We start from the raw sequence: 20,701 nt of genomic DNA on the forward strand, positions 1-20,701 counted from the left end.
TTTAATTAACAATAATTATGATTGGTATTTTTATTTTTAGTATCATTAATATAGTATTATAGTATTTATTAATATTTTGAATTAGTTTTTGTTTTTAGATTTTCACTTTAATCTTATTTTAAGTTATTTATCTTATTTTTAGTCATTTTGTTGTGTATTTTTCTCAGTTTTATTAGTTCTTTTTTATGTCTAATAGTTTTTAGTGTTTTTATTATTTTTTATTTCAGTTATTTAGTCATTTTAGTATATCATCTTAAATTAATAAGTTTAAAATACTTGCTTGGCAATTAACTAACTGAATTTACTTTACTATTTTATATTATTTCATAATATTTTAAATTAGCTTTTAATTGTATATTTTACATTTTCTTTATTTTAAGTTTAAGAATTTTTTCAATTATTATTATTATTATTACTTATTATTATTGTCAAATGTCTACATATTATTTACATTTTTATTTTTTTAAGTTTATTTGAGTTATTTTCAGTTTTAACTTTGGTAATTCAACTTTAATTTAGAAATATTAGCTTGGCTACCTCTACCGAATTTTTTTTAATTAATATTTTACATTTTAAATTTTATTTCAGTTAACATTTATTCAAATGAACATAAATGTTTTATAATAGTTTGAGTTTTAGTTTATTTCAGTTTTAAGTTATTTTCAGTTTTACATTTAGTCATTTTAGTATATCAACTTAAATTAATTAGATTAAAATGTTGGCTTGACAACTAACTAACTATACATTTTTTACTTTTATATTTTTAAGTTTTAGCTTAAATTTTATGTGTTTTTGTCAGTTTTATTATTATTATTATTATTATTAATAATAATATTATGTCAAATGTCTACATTGTATTAACTTTTTTATTTCAGTTTTATTTTCATTTTAGTAGTTCTTTGGTAACTTTGGTAGTTCAGCTTTTAATTTAGAAATGTTGGATGCAAAAATGTTTTTATTAAAAAAAATTTTTTCTGGTAATATTTATTTAAATATTTTATTTTTAGTACCATTAATACAATATTATAGTATTTATTAATATTTTGAATTAGTTTTTTACTTTTATATTTTTTACAATTTCATGTAATCTTATTTTGTTTTTTATATTATTTTAGTATTTTTTATGTATTTATCTAATTTTTATTAGTTCTTTTTTATGTCTGCTTAGTATTTAGAACGTTGTTTTCAGTTTTTTCAGAGTTTTTTAATGTAAAATTTTTATTTTACTTTAGTTAACATTTATTTAAATTAAAAATGTTTTGCAACAGTTTGAGTTAGCAATAATTATGATTGGTATTTTATAGTATTTATTATAGTATTATAGTGTTTATTGATATTTTAAATTATTTTTTATTTTTCATTTTAATCTATATATTTTCATTTTAATCTTATTTTAAGTCATCTTATTTTAGTAATTTTGCTGTGTACTTTTTCTCTGTTTTATTAGTCCTTTTTATGTCTACTTAGTTTTTAGTATTTTTATTATTTATTTAAATTTTTTTTTTTTCAGTTTTACATTTAGTCATTTTAGTATAAAAACTTAAATTCGATTAAAATGTTGGCTTGGCAACTAACTGAATTTTCTTTTATATTTTATAATATTTCATAAAATTTTGTAAACTAGTTTTTATTTTTATATTTAACATTTTCTTTAGTTGAAGTGTAAGAAATTTAGTTTGTGTTTTAGTTGTGTTTTTTGTCAGTTTTATTTATTTATGTATTTATTTAGTATTCGTATTAAACATCTATTTCAGTTTTATTTGAGTTATTTCAGTTTTAGTAACTTTAATTTAGAACTTTAGCTTAGAAATGTTGGCTTGGCTACCAACTGATTAAAAAAAATGTAATAAATGTAATTTCATTTTATTTCAATTAACAATTATTTAAATTAACATTAATGTTTAGTAATTGTTTGAGTTTTAGTCAACAATAATAATGGACAGGACTCAACATCACATGTGGCCTTATGGGATAGTGTATATTGGGATATATATTTGATATTTATCATGCTACTTATTTGACATTCGTGTTTTTCTTTAAAATTCTTTAAAATATGTGTCAAATTTGTATCAAATGGAGCAGGACTGTGATGATTCAGAAGTTGACCAAAGTGTTTACAGCCTAAATTCTAACACACATTATACATTAAATGACTTTCTCTTCCTCACACAATTGCTATTGTATTGCTTGAGGATGCTTTAAATATATAATTTTTATTAAATAAATGTACTTTTAGTCCATTCAAATTGTTTTCTAAACAATGTGGAATTCCACTGATCATGTGATTTCAAGATGAAGCAACCCTCTCCATGTAAAATGAACCAACTTTTAATAGTCTACTAATAGCAGACTCGTAAGAAAGTACACCATTTTAATTATATGGCTACAAAGCATTTATTACTTTATGGGTAAAAAAAATTCTGAGTACACATTCCATCTGACTAAACGTCAGAAAGGAAGGAAATGTAGGTCACACCATCTGTGATAGTAGTTACACTTACAGTTTCTTCTCACTCACCATGTTCATCAGCTCCTGTAGGAGTCTTTTGGTGGGCTGTCCTTGACTTTTTAACACATCAAACAACTGCGAGTAGCCAATCCGCTCCTTGAAGACCTCCTGGAAAGACAAAGTAACCCACAGTTACATTATAATTGAGCAAGCACACAATACAATGAGTGTTTTTACCACCCTGTTCCCCAAAATAAACCAAAACACAAAAGATATTATACAAAGCAAAAATGTTTTCACATGAAATCAGGATATAATGAAAAATAACAGGATTTTAAGTTAAATTCGAAAGCCTATGATGTAAATAGATTTCACAATGCAATGCAAAGCAACCCAGATTATTTATTGAAACTACCAATCAAAAACAAAGAAAACATAGCCATAAATCTTCATAGTTATGCCACAGTATAATGTTTGCTTTGCAACATGGTTTTTATTGAGGAACAGGGAGGCATAAACTATATAAAGAGGTTAGCCAATAAAAACAAGGGAATTTACATAAAGAAGCAGCCTCTTTCATTCTGAGGAAGAGAATCATGACATTGTATGTACACTAATGATAAACAAAAAACAGGATATGGAATTGACACTTTACTTTTGGACCTGACAAATAACTGTCAGTAAGTGCCATAAAATAAAGGAGGAAGCACATGTTGTAATGTCATCATGGGTGACCCGTTTCTCGCAGAACCACATCACATATGCTGATAAGATTAACCACACACGCATAAGGGGCACATTTATCATGCGCATGCACTTTGACTTATCACGCTGATAAGGCCAGAGACATCTGTAAGCTGACCTTAGGAAAACAAACATAAGGAACGAGAGGAGAGGTGGTGTAAGAAATGAGTCGATGACATTTCATACCTTGGCAGAGGGCGAGTTGCTCATAATGGCGGTGAGAACTCGAATGGCGTGTACGGTGATGCAGTCAGAGCCCTTTTCCCAGACCTACACACACATATACAACATACTCGTCATTTCGTCAAATTTACATTCTCATGTATCAAACGGTTAGTTCACCCAAGAGTAAGTATTTTGTCAATACTCATGTATTTCCAAACCCATAGGAGAATTTCTTGAAGAACCAATGCCGTTTCGTCTGATATTTCTGAATTTAAAGGGATAGTTCATCTAAAAATGAAAATTCTGTCATTGATTTGTCACCCTCATGTCGTTCCAAACTCGTAAGACATTCGTTCATCTTTAGAACACAAATTAAGATATTTTTGATGAAATCTAAGAGCTTTCTGACCCTGCATAGACAGCAACACAACTGTCACGTTCAAGGCCCAGAACGGTTGTAAGGTAAAAATAACGACTTTATTTAAAGGGGTCATCGGATGACAATTTTACACAAGTTGATATGATTCTTTAGGGTCTTAATGAGAAATCTATAACATACTTTGGTTAAAATATTTCTCAATGCTAGTGTAAAAAACACTCTTTTTAACTTGTCAAAATCAGCCCTTTTTAGAGCGAGCTATTCTGTTGCATGCTCCTTTAAATGATAATGATCTCTGCTCGCCCCGTCCCTCTCTGCCATGGGATGATGAGAGTCAAGAGCCAAGAGTAATGTTTACTTTAGCCAAAGTCCCTGCTTTAGCCGAATTTAGCCGCGTTTAGCTGCGAAACTTGCTAACTAAAGGCCTTTTGCAAAGATGCATAAAAAACCCTTCTACTCATTTCTGCTGTGGGTGAAGCTGCATCACGAATGATTCGCACGAACATATGGATATGTAGATCGGGATCGGCGCTTTCCTTTGAAAACCGAAAGTAATGTTAATCTTCTGTGTCTTCAGACGCTTAGATGTCGGGAGAAAATGACAACTGCTTTGTTCATTATTACATCCAACAACAGAACACCTCAATCGCTTAATCGGAGACAATCTTGTCTTCCCCTGCACAAGAGTCGACACAATGGCGATCAGAGGCGGACTGTTTCAGCTCGGTGAAGGCGGGTCTAAGGAGCAACTATCGTGGAAGCAGCCTCTGTCGCGATTGAAACATTTTTCTACTGTTCTACACATGAAATATGAAAGCAAACAGACTTACGATTATGTTATATTATATATATGATATATTTTCTGTATCTGTTTTGCATGCATCTCATGGTATTTTTATAACAATAAAAGATGTTTATGATTATAAGCAATGTGGCGTTATTAAACACACAGAGTGCATGTCTGCCTATTATAGAATCAAAATCAACTGCAGATCACAATTAGAAGTTATTACAAGCACTCAATGGACGATGTTAAATCTATATACAAGAACATATCTGAGGAAAAATGCATTGTTGGTCGACGCCACCTAGCGTGCAGGCGTAAATTAGCAAAAGGTGAACATTTGGTTTGTGCTTGGTGTGAAAGCACCAATTCATCAGCGATTCGCCTCGCGCTCAGTGTGGAAAGGCCTTTTGACAGTCTTTTTTATCAATGTCCATACTACCTTTGTAGGCCTTGAATGTGTCAATTTCGTTCCTGTCTATGCAAGGTCAGAAAGCTCTCAGATTTCATCTTAATTTGTGTTCCTAACATGAACGAAGGTCTTAAGGGTTTGGAACATGAAGGTGAGTAATTAATGACAGAATTTTCACAGAAACTATCCCTTTAACAAAAGATGCTAATTAGATTTCAAGACTTTGTTGAATTTTCAGTAAACAATGACAAATGTTTTGGTCTGTCGCATTGCTTCAAATTACTTAGAATATAGTGCATACAGACTAGTTTCATTCTGTATTTATGGTGTTTTTAGCCCATTTCAGAGCTCGACAGACATGGTCACTGTAAAAATTGCTGTAAGCAACAACAAAATATGGGTTTGGAATGACATTAAGGTGAGTAAATAATGCAATACGCTTCTATTCAAATGTTTGGTGTCAGTAACATTTTATATTTTTAAGAAATTAGCACTTTTATTCAGTAGGGATGCATCTAATTGTTTAAAAGTGACCAATAGTATATATACAGGATAAGTGACTGATGTATATTTTACAAACACTGCCGTTGAAAAGTTTAGGATCAGTAAGATTTTAAATGTTTTTTTTCTTATGTTCATCAAGGCTGCATTTATTTATTCAAAAATACAGAAAATTATTATTATGAAATAATATTGCAATTTAAAATGACAGTTTTCTGTTTTAATATACTTTAAAACATAATTTATTATTGTGATGCAAAGCTGAATTTTCAGCATCATTATTCCAGTCTTCAATGTCACATGATCCTTCAGAAATCCTTTTAATATGCTCATTTATTATCAATGTTGGAAACAGTTGTGCAGCTTAATATTTTTCTGGAATGTGTGAGACTTTAAGATTTTTTCAGCGTTTATTCAAAATAGAAATCCTTTCTAACAATGTAAATCTTTACTTTCACTTTTTATCAATTTAACACATCCTTGCTGAATAGAAGTATTAGTTTCTTTCAAAGAAAGAAAGAAAACTTTTACTGACCCTAAACTTGAAACGGCAGTGTATATTGTTACAAAAATTTCTGTTTTAAATAAATGCTGTTTTTTTTATGTTTTATTCGTCAAAGAATCAGGAAAAAAGTAACACAGGTTCCAAAAAAACAAAAACAATTAAGCAGCACAACTGTTTCCAATATTGATAATAAATCAGCATATTACAATGATATCTGAAGGATCATGTGAAATCATGTGAGTAATGATGCTGAAAATTTAGCTTTGCATCACAGGAATAAATTATATTTTAAAGTATATTAAAAGAGGAAACTACTATTTTAAATCGCAATAATATTTCATAATATTACTGTCTTTTTTCTGTATTTTGAATCAAATACACAAAGCCTTGATAAGCAGAAAATGCTTTTTTAAAAACAATAAAAATCTTACTGATCCCACAGTCTTTTCTTATAATAATCAGAAATGTTTCTTGAGCACCAAATCAGCATATCAGAATGATTTTTGAAAAATCATGTGACACATTAAGTTGTAGTAATGGCTGCTGAAAATTAAGCATTGCCAAAAAAAGGAAATAAATTACATTTTAATTAGTGGTGGGCCGTTATCGGCGTTAACGTGCTGCGTTAACGTGAGACTCTTATCGGGCGATAAAAAAAATATCGCCGTTAATCTATTCTCAAATTTGGGTTGGGAGCTGGGTCTAAACTACGCAAGCTATGATGACTTTCACCTTGATAGTTTAACGCGAATGTATACCAAGCAAAGACTATAGAATATGGTCGCACGTTTACGTCTCCTCCGCCAAAACACAGACGGGATCTCCTCGTCCTCCATTCATAAAAACCGAATCTACTATAGTGCGAAATGCCACGCTTTTACTACACGCATACTGAAACACACGTGACGCTCCCGGTAATTTTTGGCATTTGCATCTCACATGAACAGATAAACTCAATCTCCAAAACTGCTGTGAGTGTCACTTTTACCGTTTCATTTGAGAAAACTCGCATCATATCATACTGTATACACAGAAACTTCACGGCAACCTGTCAAAATAAATGTACTGTGTAACATGTAGCCATTTTACACACATTAGCCATTTTAATCTAGATTAATCTTGATTAATTCCAAGATTTAATCTAGATTAATCTAGATTAAAAAAATTAATCTATGCCCACCCCTAATTTTAATACATACTTATTTAAAATGACAAAACATTTCATAATATTATTGTTTTCACTGTGTTTGATCAAATAAATGCAGCTTTGGTGAACATAAGATACTTTTTTCAAAAACATTTTTAAAAAATCTTACTGATCTCAAACGTTTGATCAGTAGTATAAACATTTTTGTTTGAAATATTGCTTTTAATAAAACCGGTTCAGAGAGATGCATGCAAGGATAAGATATTCATGAATCCTGAACATTCCTCCTTGAAGTGCAAGATTCTGTTAAAAACAAACTGAATAAAATTAATGTTAGGAATTAAATAAAAGAGATTAAAACATGCAACAGTAAAGCCGATTTCTCACTTTTAACCTTCAAAATATTTACCACCACTGCACCACAAATATCCCACCAAAGACCACCAAATGAAACATACACCAAATGTTATACCCACAACACCACAACTACACTAGACATGCTAAAAATCTAGAAACACTCTGCACACTGCAAGACAACGTGCAAGCTTACACGGGCTTGCAAGTACATCTAACAAACTTCACACACACGCACACACACACTAAACCACCACAAGCAGGATCCTCACCCTCCAACTCCGTGTACTGACACTGCACTAACTTTTAAAAATGTAATAATATGGTACCATGGTATCAAATGGTAATTTCATACTACTATGTGATCTCCATGTAAATATACAGTTGAGGTCAAAAGCCCCCTTTCAGAATCTACAAAAAGTTCATACAGGATCATACAAAATGCATGTTATTGTTTATTTAGTACTGACCTCAATAACATATTTCACATAAAAGATGTTTACATATAGTCCACAAGAGAAAAATAATGAATATAAAAAATGACCCCGTTCAAAAGTTTACACTCCCTTGATTCTTAATACTGTGTTGTTAACTGATAGATCCACAGTTTTGTTTTTTGTTTGTTTGTTTAGTGATAGTTGTTCACGAGTCCCTTGTTTGTCCTGAAGTTAAACTGCCTGCTGTTCTTCAGAAAAATCCTTTAGGTCCCACAAATTAATTGGTTTTCTAGCATTTTTGTCTGTATTTTAAGATTCAGGACAACTGAGGGATTCATATGCAACTATTATAGAAGGTCCAAACGCTCACTGATGCTCCAGAGGGAAAAAAACATGCATTAGGAAAACATGTAACTATCTTCTGTAGCCTCTGAAAGACAGTACTAAATGACAAATATTTAGGCAAAATAAGAGAATTATACACATCTCCATTATGTTCTAAAGTTTTCACTCCCAGCTCTTAATGCATCGTTTCTCCTTCTGGAGCATCAGTGAGCTTTTGAAGCTTCTGTAATAGTTGCATATGAGTCCCTCAGTTGTCCTCAGTGTGAAAAGATGCATCTCATTTTGGAAAGGGTTCAAATACACTAAAATGCTGGAAAACCAAAGAATTTGTGAGACTTGAAAGACTTTTCTGAAGAACAGCAGGCTGTTTAACTGTTCAGGACAAACAAGAGACTTATTAACAACTATCACTAAACAAACAAACAAACAAACAAACAAACAAACAAACAAACAAACAAACACAGCTGTGGGTAACAAAGTATTAGGATTTTTTTTTTTTTAATTCAACTATTATTTTCTCTTTTGGACTACATGTAAACATCCTTTATGTGAAATTTCTTATTCAAGTCAGTACTAAATAAACAATAACATGTATTTTGTATGATCCCTCTAATTTTGGTAAAATAATTAGAATTTTGCAGATTCTGAAAGGGGGTGGAAATGTTTGACCTCAACCATACAAAAGTGTTGTTATCATTAACTACAAACATTTGTTAACTGAAGTAAAGCTGAGGTAAACTTACCAAAAAACTACCAAAAATAAGAAATTCTGCCTTGGCAACTAACTGAACACAGTTTAAGAGAAGTAGTAAAACTTAACTAAAATAAAACAAACAAAACCTGAAATAAAAATTAATATATATACACCACCAGGCAAAAGTTTTTGAACAGTAAGATTTTTAATGTTTTTTTTAAGAAGCCTCTTCTGCTCACCAAGATTGAATTTATCTGATCCAAAGTACAGCAAAAAGTACAAATTTGAAATATTTTTACTATTTAAAATAACTGCTTTCTATTTGAATATATTTTCAAATGTAATTTATTCCTGTGATGTCGAAGCTGAATTTGTATGATCCTTCAGAAATCATTTTAAAATTCTTATTTGCTGCTCAAAAAACATTTATTATTATTATTATTATTTTGCTGAAAACTGCTGAGTAGAATTTCTTCAGGTTTCTTTAATAGAAAGTTCAGAAGAACAGCATTTATCTAAAATAGAAATCTTTTGTAACATTATTAATGTTTGTATCATCACTTTTGATCAATTTAAAGCATCTTAATAAATAAAGGTATTAAATTCTGAAAATAAATAAATTAATAAAAACACATTTTAAATATTGATAATAATAATAAAAAAAATATTTGTTGAACAGCAAATCAGCATATTAGAATGATTTCTGAAGGATCCTGTGACACTGAAGGCTGGAGTAATGATGCTGAAAATTTAGCTTTGCTCACAGGAATAAATTACATTTAAAAAATATTAATACAACAGTTATTTTAAATAGTAAAAATATTTCAAAATTGTACTGTTTTTGCTGTACTGTATCTTTAAAAAAACAAAAAATCTTACTGTTTAAAAAAAACATTAAAAATCTTACTGTTCAAAAACTTTTGACTAATAGTGTACCATTAGAACATGATAGTACCTTCATGCCATATCCAACTATCATGGTGCATTAATAACAGCATAATGTTTTAAGGTTTCACATTTTTCATTGGGTTTAATTAAACTGTGTCATAAACTGGCACATGCAACGACACATGCAGATGTTTTGCTACTGTATATTCACCTAGACAACATTGCAAGCTGTTTTTTTGCAGATCTAATGTTGCTCAGTCAGCACTTATCTATCTGTGTGTTTGTCTCTGTGTCTGTGTTTGTGTCAGTCAAGTGAAGGGTGGGTTTCCTGCTGACGAACGCCACACTGTTTAGCGGTGAAGGGAAAGTACCTGCTCTACTTCAGCCTCTGTGAGCAAACGTGTAGTGAGGTCACACTGGCCCTCACTCTCCACCTTAAACCTGTTACTTTGATATAGCTGCAGGACAGACACACATTCACACACAGCGTCACAAACATAACATGAACATAAGTGAGTCAGAGATAAAATTAGCAAGCAGAAATTAAACTTAATAACAGATAAAGCAAAGGTTAAAGATACAAAAGAAAAGCTCTACAAAATACTCATTACACAACATAATACCTAGTTACAACACACTCAAAAACCACCCAGCTTACCCAAACCGACTGTGATCACATACAAACATATGACGAAGAACCTATATTTCATCACAAGATGGAAACAGAAGCTTGGCTACAAATAATTACTGTTCGTCATTTTGATGCACTAGATTGTAAATTGTCCATCATCTGTCAGCAAAATATGGGGTAAATGACAATAAAAGTGTTAAATTAAAAAAAAAGTCTAGTTTAAAATACATTTTCAAAATGCTTAAAATTGCAACATTTAATTCTTAGTGGTTTCATGTGGTTCTGAAACATTTTTTTATATTATCTTATATTAAGTTTCAATTGAAGTAGTCAAAAGAGTAACACATTTTCTTTGAATACATACGTGTACACATCTTATTATTACATTTATTATTACATTTTTTACAAAAAAAATTAATTTAAATATAATTACTTTTAATACCATTTTAATTAAATAAATAAATATCACTACATTTTAGTGAGTAATTTTAGTAATAATACTAAAATAACACTAATACATAATTGTTATTTTTGGTTGGTGGCACCACCTGACATAATTTAGCAGACAATTTTCTTTTTTTTATGTAAAAATATTCATATGAATCTCATTCAAAATGGTACTTTTGGTAAAGATGACATGCCCTGCGGTGTGGCTGTTTTTGTGACAAATTACTTAAAATAATGAAATTCATGAAACTTATTGAGGCTTTTGATATTAGGACAGTTGTACTACCCTGACAGTTTTTACTTTTTAATTTTTCTTCTTTTTTATCAGCTTTTCTAATCCATACTGACATTCTTTAATGGTAATGTTTCCCAAGTACAGAAAAGCAATAGATCAGATATCTTATGTAAAAAATGTAAAGCAACCTCTGGATTGAACCATGGTGAACCTATGGTTTAAATTAGTTAGCTCTCATTCAGTAGTCTCCTTGTTGTCTGTCAAAACAAACATCAGCAGACCACCAGATTTCCATTGTCAGCCATGAGACTTATTAGAATCACCAAGACTGGAACTGTGAAGCGCTGCTGCTGATATATTAGAGGGTTTAAGAAGGTAGCATTCTGACCTTGCTGTTCTGGATGAGGCGGAGGATGTGCTCAAAACAGTTATTATTGAGAAAGATAGCCTGCAACACCGGCCGGTCTGAACATTGCAGGATCTCTGGGATAGCATCTGCAGGGCAAAAACACAAGAACATTCAGTCATTTTGACCTGTGCCTTCTGGAAAGATTACACTGTGCCAGTTTTATGCACTTAAATAAACAGTGCAGGGACATGTGCATTACTCATGGGGAAGAAATTTAATGCAACCAAATAGCTGCTTTGTGGCCTTTTGCAACTTCTCTATTCAAATCGTTTCAAGAGAACTGGGTACAATTACTTTGAACTTCTGCAATAGGGGTAGAAGTTTACCACAAACACATTATAAATGTTTAAAAACAACATCCAACATATCACACACAGTAATCTGGGTTAAATATCTAGAATCAGAAGCTCAATTCACCATGTATAAAACAACATTGTTGTGTTGATATTCACCCTCAAGGTTTTTTTTTTTTTTATGTATTGCAAGATGCCTATTGCCTACAGTAACATTATGACATAATATCATATTACATGCCGATTACATGAAATATTTCTACGTAGTTGGTGTGACACGCTGTACTCAATCTAACTATTCAAGTAGTATTTTTCTACTTGCTTTATAATTATAATGCATGCAGTTTGTTGACCTAATATTATTTAAGAAACCTGGAATATTTGTATTTCAAACTTTTTGTCACACTGCATGGCCATTTATTGTAAATTCTAACTAGTGAAGGAAAAATGTGTTTAAAGGAAGAAACGACCATAAACTTTCATCATATTTATATACATTTTAACCTAAAATTTAATTGTGACTACCCTTACACATACAGAAAGTTGTAGAGGCATCATGAAAGCTACCCCATATAAACTTTACTAAACACACAAACAGACTTTGAGAACCTGGTAAACACAGAGACAACAAAACAAACAAAACAGAACAGAACAAAAACAAAACAGAAAAAAACAACAGAACAGAACAAAACAGAAAAGAACAAAAAACAAAACAACACAAGAGAACAAAACAACAGAACAAAAACAAAGCACAAAACAAAACAGAACAGAACAGTACAAAAACAACCAAAACAAAACAGAACAAAAAACTTCAAACAGAACAGAACAGAAAAGAATAGAACAAAAAACAAAACAAAACAACAAAATAAAACAGAACAGAAAAGAACAAAAAACAAAACAGAACACAAGAGAACAAAACAACAGAAAAACAAAGCACCAAACAAAACAGAACAAAACAACAAAACAAACAAAAAAAACAGAACAAAACTGAACGTAACAACACAACGATAAAGAACAAACAAAACAAAACAAAAACAGAACAGAACAATAAAAAACAGAAGAGAAGAGAAGAGAAGAGAAGAGAAGAGAAGAGAAGAGAAGAGAAGAGAAGAGAACAAAACAGAAAAGAAAAGAAAAGAACAAAACAAAAAATAAAACAAAATAAAAAAAACAAAACAAACAAAAAGACAAAACGAAACCATCCCAAAAAGCCATGGAACCTCAAAAGTGAGTGATTCTACAAAGGTTGCTACTGCTAGAGGTCGACCGATATGGGTTTTTCTATAGCCGATGCCGATGCCGATGTTTAGAGGTCAGGGTCAGCCAATGGCCAATATGTGCTGCCGTTTTTTTTGGCCGATTTTTAGGGCCGATATTTTGAAGTTCTTCCCTTTATTTGCATGCTAAAATGTCACACTAATAATAAGTGGATGCACATCATTTCTAAACGTAACATCATGAACAATGAACACAAGGAACCATCTTTCGGATCTTGATTTTGTGCACTGCACAGTATTATTATAAAAGATTTAACCAAAGTTAACCAAACAAATCGAACTGACCAAGTATTAAAAGTCCCACTTTACATTAGGTGGCCTTAACAACTATGTACTTACATTTAAATTAATAATTTGGTACAGTGTACTTATTGTGTACATACATGTTTTACATTGTATTTATATATTTTTAAAAAACTATATGTAATTACATTTGTAATTAATTTCTGTAATTACCACTGTTGAACTAAGCCTTACACCCTAACCCACCCTGAAACCTACTCATACCACCAAACCTGCCCCTAACCTTACCCATATCCCACCTTAATAGAAGCAAAAGTGTTTTGCAATGCAATATGACCACATTAAGTACATTGTACTTTAAGTACATAATAATTAAGGCCATCTAATATAAAGTGTGACCGTATTAAATATATAAAACAGATAATATAAAAACTGTTAATCATTTACATAAAAGTTTAAGAGCTGAGATTAATGTGAAATGTTAAGTGTTTTAAATAAAATTTTGAATACAGACATTTTAAACGATTTATATAACTGAGAGGACCTGCCAGCAGATGGCGGCAAGACACTGATTTAATTACTGAATCATATCATTCATTTGATTCGTTCGAGCAGCTGATTCATTCCTGAATAAAGCAAATGACTCTCTTTATGAATGAGAAATTGAATCATTTCACTAGATTCCTTTAAAAACGCACGTTAAACGAAACGCCGCTGTTTAAATGGAGATGCACAGCGGCTCAGTTGTGACTTGTTTCAGAATACTTTTGATGACAAGAAAGAGCAAAATCTTACTTTTGACGACGAAATAAAGCAAAATCAGGCAATAGTGTAATCCGCCTGCCACCCACCCGCAACCTATATTTTTTCTCTGATTTATCTAACCGCACACGATCTTCCTATTACAATTATTCTAATTCTTAGTTTTGTATGATGATATGATGAATGGATGGTTCATTTTAACAGCTGATTTTCCCATCGCTGCACACTTATATAGGCTTAATCACTCGTGCTTCTAAGCCAAATCCATGCTGAAAAAAATAACGTTTACTGACATCTGGACCTGACCATATATGTATAAACTCGCAGTATCTGAGGTGACGGAGAGGATGGTGCGGTGCGGGAGCATCAGGGGCAATCATCAAAATATATTTAAAAGAAAGCTGGCGCCACGGTCGTGACCACATAACTCAGGTTCAGATTTTAGAAAATGTAGTTAATGTTTACATCATTATTGATTTATCTCATCCACGTGCGACCCACCCACAAGTAATTAGAATGCATTTTATTATTACCCCACCTGTGGATATAACCACCCTCTGTGCAAGGCGGAGTATCACAACGCTGCATTGTTTGTGAGAGCCGCCGCCTTCTTCACCCTACGCACAGAGTGAAATTCTCCGATTCGGATACAGGAAAAATAAAACAGAAATTATAACACTGGGGCTAATATGTTGCTGATCGTTTTCGACTACAGTCTTTAAACTTAACTGCAAGTAAGCAAACCTTTAACCTGCCGTAGCATTATGCCAGTTCCCGACGGTTCTATGATTTTCTTTCACTAACTGAAAGCAACACTTCATAGTTTACTAGTAATATATAGTACATATATGGCCATGGGACTTAGAAATATTAGAATTTAAGCCTTACCTTTATCTCTCAGAACTGTTATTGAATCTTACAAAAGTTTTGGCTTGGGGTCCTCACAGCAGCGTTCCACCGCACCAATAACACAAGGCTGCCCGCAGACGTGCCTGACTTTAAATCGGCGCTACTAAACACGGAAATCGGCCGATGCCGATATATTAAAAAATAGCAAATATCGGCCCGATATATCGGCCGGACAATATATCGGTCGACCTCTAGCTACTGCACACAAAAAGTATTCTGCATGTTGCTAAATTACTAACATGATAACCAAATAAATATAAAACAGAACAGAACAGAAAAGAAAAAAAAAGACAAAACGAAACCATCCTAAAAAGCCACTGAACCTCAAAATTGAGTGATTCTACAAAGGTAGCTATTGCACATACAATATTATTCCGCTGTTGCCAGACTACTAGCATGATAACCAAATAAATATAAAACAAAACAAAACAAAACAAAAGAAAACTAAACAGAACGGAATGGATCAACAGAACAACAAAACTTCTATTACCAATTCAACCATCTTGGATAAACTTGTTCACTAAGCCTGTTGGAAGGCATTCTGGAATTGCTTTCTCAACAAAGAATCCATGCAATGCAGTCTTAGTTTGAAAGAGGCTGAAATTAGGTATCTTATAAGGCAGAATAATTCAAATAGGGAATATTGGTGCATTAAAGGGACAATTGACCCAAAAATGAAAATTCTAGCTCACCCTTGCAAACCTGTATGACTTAATTTGTTCTGTGGAACACAAAAGAAGATATTTTAAAGAATATATAATATAGTGTTATTTATATATATATATATATATATATATATATTAGGGCCGGGACTTTAACGCGTTAATTTAGATTAATTAATTACACAAAAATAACGCGTTAAAATTAACGCATTTTAATCGCACTTAGTTTTGCACCGCGGAACGTTTCTCACTGGATGAGATTCGGCGGACCGATTATACTGGAGCACCAACTAGCGTTCAGACAAGCTGCGTCCGTCCTAAATAGTATTGTATGTCCCAAATCGTAGTATGTTTAAAAAAGTATTCCAAAAGATTCCCGGATGGTCTACTACTTAACGATCAATGCACACTCTAACGGCTAATATTGCCCACAACACACTGAGCCGTGAACGAGGATTCGATTAGACTACAAACACGCATAAAAAGTGTTAAAAAACTACAAACATGGAGGATATGCGCGACCAACGGACAGGTAGAGAAAGGGGTTTGAGTGATAAATAATCAGTGTGTAACCTGATAAAAAATATTTTTTAAATGTTATCCGTGTTTATATTCCATGTGCAGCAACATTTATAATGATAGGTTTGGTCATTAATGTTTAAATACATAATTATGCAAACACAAGAGCAGAGTTCTCTCGGCATGAAAGACTCGTTAAAGAACGTGCCTCTTAATTTCTCTCTAATACGGTAGGAAATAAATTAAACGAAATGTAGATAATGTTAACTGTGATGATTGACAGGGCAGTTTAAACAGTGACAGGATTCAGGTAACTAAGCAACAGAGCGTCCCTTAAAGAAGCAGTTATGACGAAGTAGTATGTCCCAAAGCTTGCCTACTATTCTGCTACAAACTCAAAAGTATGTACTTTTCTTCACAAAAAGAGTACATACTTATAGGGCATAGTATAAGTAGGCGAATTGGGACGCAGCAAACAAACCACAGTGAACATGGACAAAAAGCTGATGAGACCGCTTCAGTTGGCCCTGTGGATGGGAAATTTTGTTATAAAAAAGGAATGGATGGAAGCGTCGATAAGAGCATGGTTGTGTGCAAGCTATGCAACAAGGAATTCGCATATCACCGCAGCACATCGAGCCTATTGGCTACAATATTGGCAATATTGCACTGGTCTGTTAGACTTGGTAGAACAAAAATAAACAATATTTTGTTGCTTAAGCTTATGTATTCAGTCATTATTCAATGGTATACTAAAAATCCATATAAAAAAAGTACTTTTCACTGTTCTCAGGTCAAATATTTATATGCGATTAAAATGCGATCAATTTCGATTAATTAATTACAAAGCCTCTAATTAATTAGATTAATTTTTTTAATCGAGTCCCGGCCCTAATATATATATATATATATATATATATATATATATATATATATATATAAATATAATCAGAGGTTGCGTTAACCGAAAATTGTCCGTCATTGACGGATTTTTTTAATCAGTGACGGAAAAATCTGAAGGCTTTCCGTCATTTTGACAGATTACACTGCGGGTGATCTGTTGTAAATTATAAATGTAATTCCCACCCCTGTCCAGTTGGTGGCGACCGCGCTCCAATGTGGCAGCAGAGCACTGGATATAGAACAAAAACGAAACTGTCACGAGGAATCTTTTGATACGCGCGTGCGAGCACACAGTATAAACTACAGCGGTCTCACGCCACATTAAAGAGCGCCAAAACGGTATTTATTGCTTGACTTTCCAGATGAAATAGACAGAATTTGAAATCTGAGACTTTTTCATATTGAAAGTAAGAAAGCACAGAGCGTAATTGCTTATTGTGATTTATTAGTTATGCACACTACTGTTAATTCGTGAACTGAAAACAGCAAGATCCACTGAGATCCATCTGTTCTCTTCATAAATAAGTGCATAAACCTATACAGTATGCTCGCCTTGTAGGTTCATGATTAAAAATGAAAATGTGAACAAAAATAAAAGCAATTAAATGTGTTATTATAATTAAAATATGAAAAATTAAAATGACGATATTAATAGATTATGACAGAATTTTTACGACCCTGTCCGTCAAAATGACAGGCAATGTGGAAGCTCCATGGACTTATTGAAATATATAACTTATTGAAATATATATATATATATATATATATATATATTTCAATACGTCCATGGAGCAAAATATCTTCATTTGTCTTCCATAGAAGAAGTTCATGGACAAAAAAAAATGGGGATAAAAAGCGATGGCAAATATTTTCTTACTCAGCATATGTTCAAGAAGAGTAATGAGGTTATCCTCCCAGGCCTGCATATCCCCATGCTGGCTGTCCGGTGGCCGGTTCCAATTCAGCAGCTGGAAGTAGCCGTCCAGTACGGTCCGGATCTCCACCTGCCTCTCGGTCGGGCTGCTGGAGTGCAGAAGGTGGATCATTGCAGTCAGGCACCGCAGGGTAATTTTGAGCAGCCAAGGGTCTTTGGGCTCTTCTGGGGATGAGGCAGGAGCAAGGCACCAGGAACGCAACACAGACATGAGGTCCTTCACAGCCTGGGGGGTGATGGAGAGTAGGCCGTTCCTCTGAAACACACACACACACACACAACAACAACAAACACATTTTACACTAATGTAGCGAGGTATGTAGTGGCAAAATCAGAGGTTCCTCTGAAACCCCTCATGCATTAATACACGTCACTGTAAACAGGACCACAGAGGATAATTTACCTTGCATCCACTGATCACGGCTCCCTGCAGGATGAACCAGCCTTACCACGAGCGGCTCTGGGATTAGTTCACTCTCTTGTAGGTAGTCTGTGGGTGTAACCAGTCATTTAGTCAAAAATATCTTAAAACTGAGATTTGTTTGTGTGATTTTCAATATTTTAACATTTTAAGGCACAAAAACATTTTTGTTGAAGAGAAAGTTTATTATAAAATGAAAATTCTGTCCACATTTCCACTTCCACAACTTTCCAAATGTGTGCATTTATTTATTTTCTAGAACACTGAAGATGATATTTAGATTTTTTAATACAATTGAAGTAAATGTGGTCCAAATGTTGTTCGATACATTTTTTATTTTTCACTATCCCTTAAAAAGGAACTGTCATGTAAAAGGAATCACCAACCATACAAAATCACTGGATGCTTCAAATGAACACAGTATGGATGTAACGATATCAAAATCTCACGATACGATAATATCACAATATGAAGTCCACAATACGATATTTATTGCAATATTTAAAAAAGACAAATGAAGACTTGGAAAACAATTTTGTTACTTTTAAATAATAATAATAATATAAAAAAAAATATATATTATTTTCACTTTACAGCAGGGAAATTACAATACTTCTCTCCTAATTTTTACACTTCAAAGAGATATTTTGAATTTGGACTGCAGTAACATTACCCATTCTAACTACTAGCTATCAGCAATTCATATTGCACTTTTAAGTTTTTATTTTGACGGAAACAGCAGTAAAGCTTCAGTGAAAACAGGTTTGCAAAAACGCATCTCAATACAAATCTAGCGAAATGCTGTAATCAACTGCTGCGAAAATAAACCATAACTGGTGGCCGTTGTGTTCCAAAATGCTCACGTTACATGCAATAAATTAGTTCAATGTATTCACTGTGAACTGAGCCATTCTGAAGCATAGAAAACACTGGATTATAATCGCCTGAATGTAGTGCAAGCTTTTCTTTGAAATGTGCAGCGGAAACAGACTTGATGAAGGGATTAAACCATAATATTGTGCTTTCGGTAGTGTTGGGCGATATGCACAATTTTCATATCGTCCTATCGTTAGCCTGTGCGATCGCAGATACACCATACTATCGTGCTAATTTATTTAATGACATGTAAATATGTCAATATGTAATAAATTCCTTATTCGTTTTGTAAGGGTAGTGCATGTGACTAAGTTGTGCGTGTACAGAGCGCTGACGGTAGTTCTGTTGGATAGGTTTAAGTTTACTTTCGGTTTCATTCTCTGCTATCTTCAGGGAGCGGTAAATGTGCGTGCGTGAATGTAAATGAATGTATCTTTCTATACCCGTCATATTTCGATAATGTTACCGCTGTATGTCTGATTGTTGTCATCAGTTCATGTTGTAGTTCAGTTCATATTGATTGTGGAGAAATGGTGCCTGTGTAATTCACGTGCATATGTTTAGCGCCATTTTATTGCATCATAATTCTAGTTAACACATACAGACGTTACTGAGGTGAATGTTTATGTTTACTATATACAGACGGATTCTCATACATCGTATTTCATTCAGCCTAAACCACATTTTACTACCTCTGTTATCCTAATGACTGTCTACACTTAATCTATGTACACTGTATGATGAATAAATCTCTTACCCATTTTCACTGCACGTTTATACCGCGGCAAGTTTTTGAGGCATCCTAGAACCGACTCTCGGCACTGCATGAGCTAAAGTTAGGTGCCTTTTTGACGCATAATAATAATAATAATCGTATTACTATCGTCAAAGGCATCAGCAACAGGCGATATCTTTGACTATCATCGATACAAGATACTATCGTCTATCGGCACAACCCTAGCTTTCGGATTAATTTGTTTGACAGATACTTTGCCAAAACATAATGGCCCAAAATACAACTTTCATTTTAGAATATTTTAAAAAGCAACACATTTTACCCGGAAGACCTGTACCGTTTCATATCGTCATGTGACCACGATAATATCACAAAGGTAATATTCATATTATTGTTACAACCCTAGAACACAGAAAACTCAAACTTAAAAAGACTTGTCAGAATTAACCAATTTGAAAAAAAAAAGAGAGAAACAAAACTAAATAAAACCAAAGAAACAAAACTAGAAAAAACAACAACAAAAAGCAAACCAGAGCAAAGTAAAACAAAACAGAACCTGCTTTGGAAGTTTTTTGAGTTTCAAGTTGCACCACAGTGTGGACCTGATACTTACAGGTGTATCTCAGTAAATTAAAATGTC

At 32.7% G+C, this 20,701-nt stretch overlaps 1 protein-coding gene across 1 annotated transcript in view; it reads right to left on the reverse strand.

Annotated features, from left to right (window-relative positions):
* Positions 1 to 20,701, reverse strand: part of nbeal2 (neurobeachin-like 2) — a 118,251-nt gene that overhangs the window by 80,779 nt on the left and 16,771 nt on the right. Inside the window, 7 exon segments of the mRNA XM_073847831.1 lie at positions 2,519 to 2,617; positions 3,380 to 3,463; positions 10,176 to 10,262; positions 11,506 to 11,612; positions 17,972 to 18,284; positions 18,432 to 18,461; positions 18,463 to 18,518. Coding sequence (XP_073703932.1) covers positions 2,519 to 2,617; positions 3,380 to 3,463; positions 10,176 to 10,262; positions 11,506 to 11,612; positions 17,972 to 18,284; positions 18,432 to 18,461; positions 18,463 to 18,518 — 776 coding nt within the window.

This window comes from Garra rufa, chromosome 9 (assembly GCF_049309525.1).
Source record: "Garra rufa chromosome 9, GarRuf1.0, whole genome shotgun sequence".
In the NCBI taxonomy this organism is placed as follows: domain Eukaryota; kingdom Metazoa; phylum Chordata; class Actinopteri; order Cypriniformes; family Cyprinidae; genus Garra; species Garra rufa.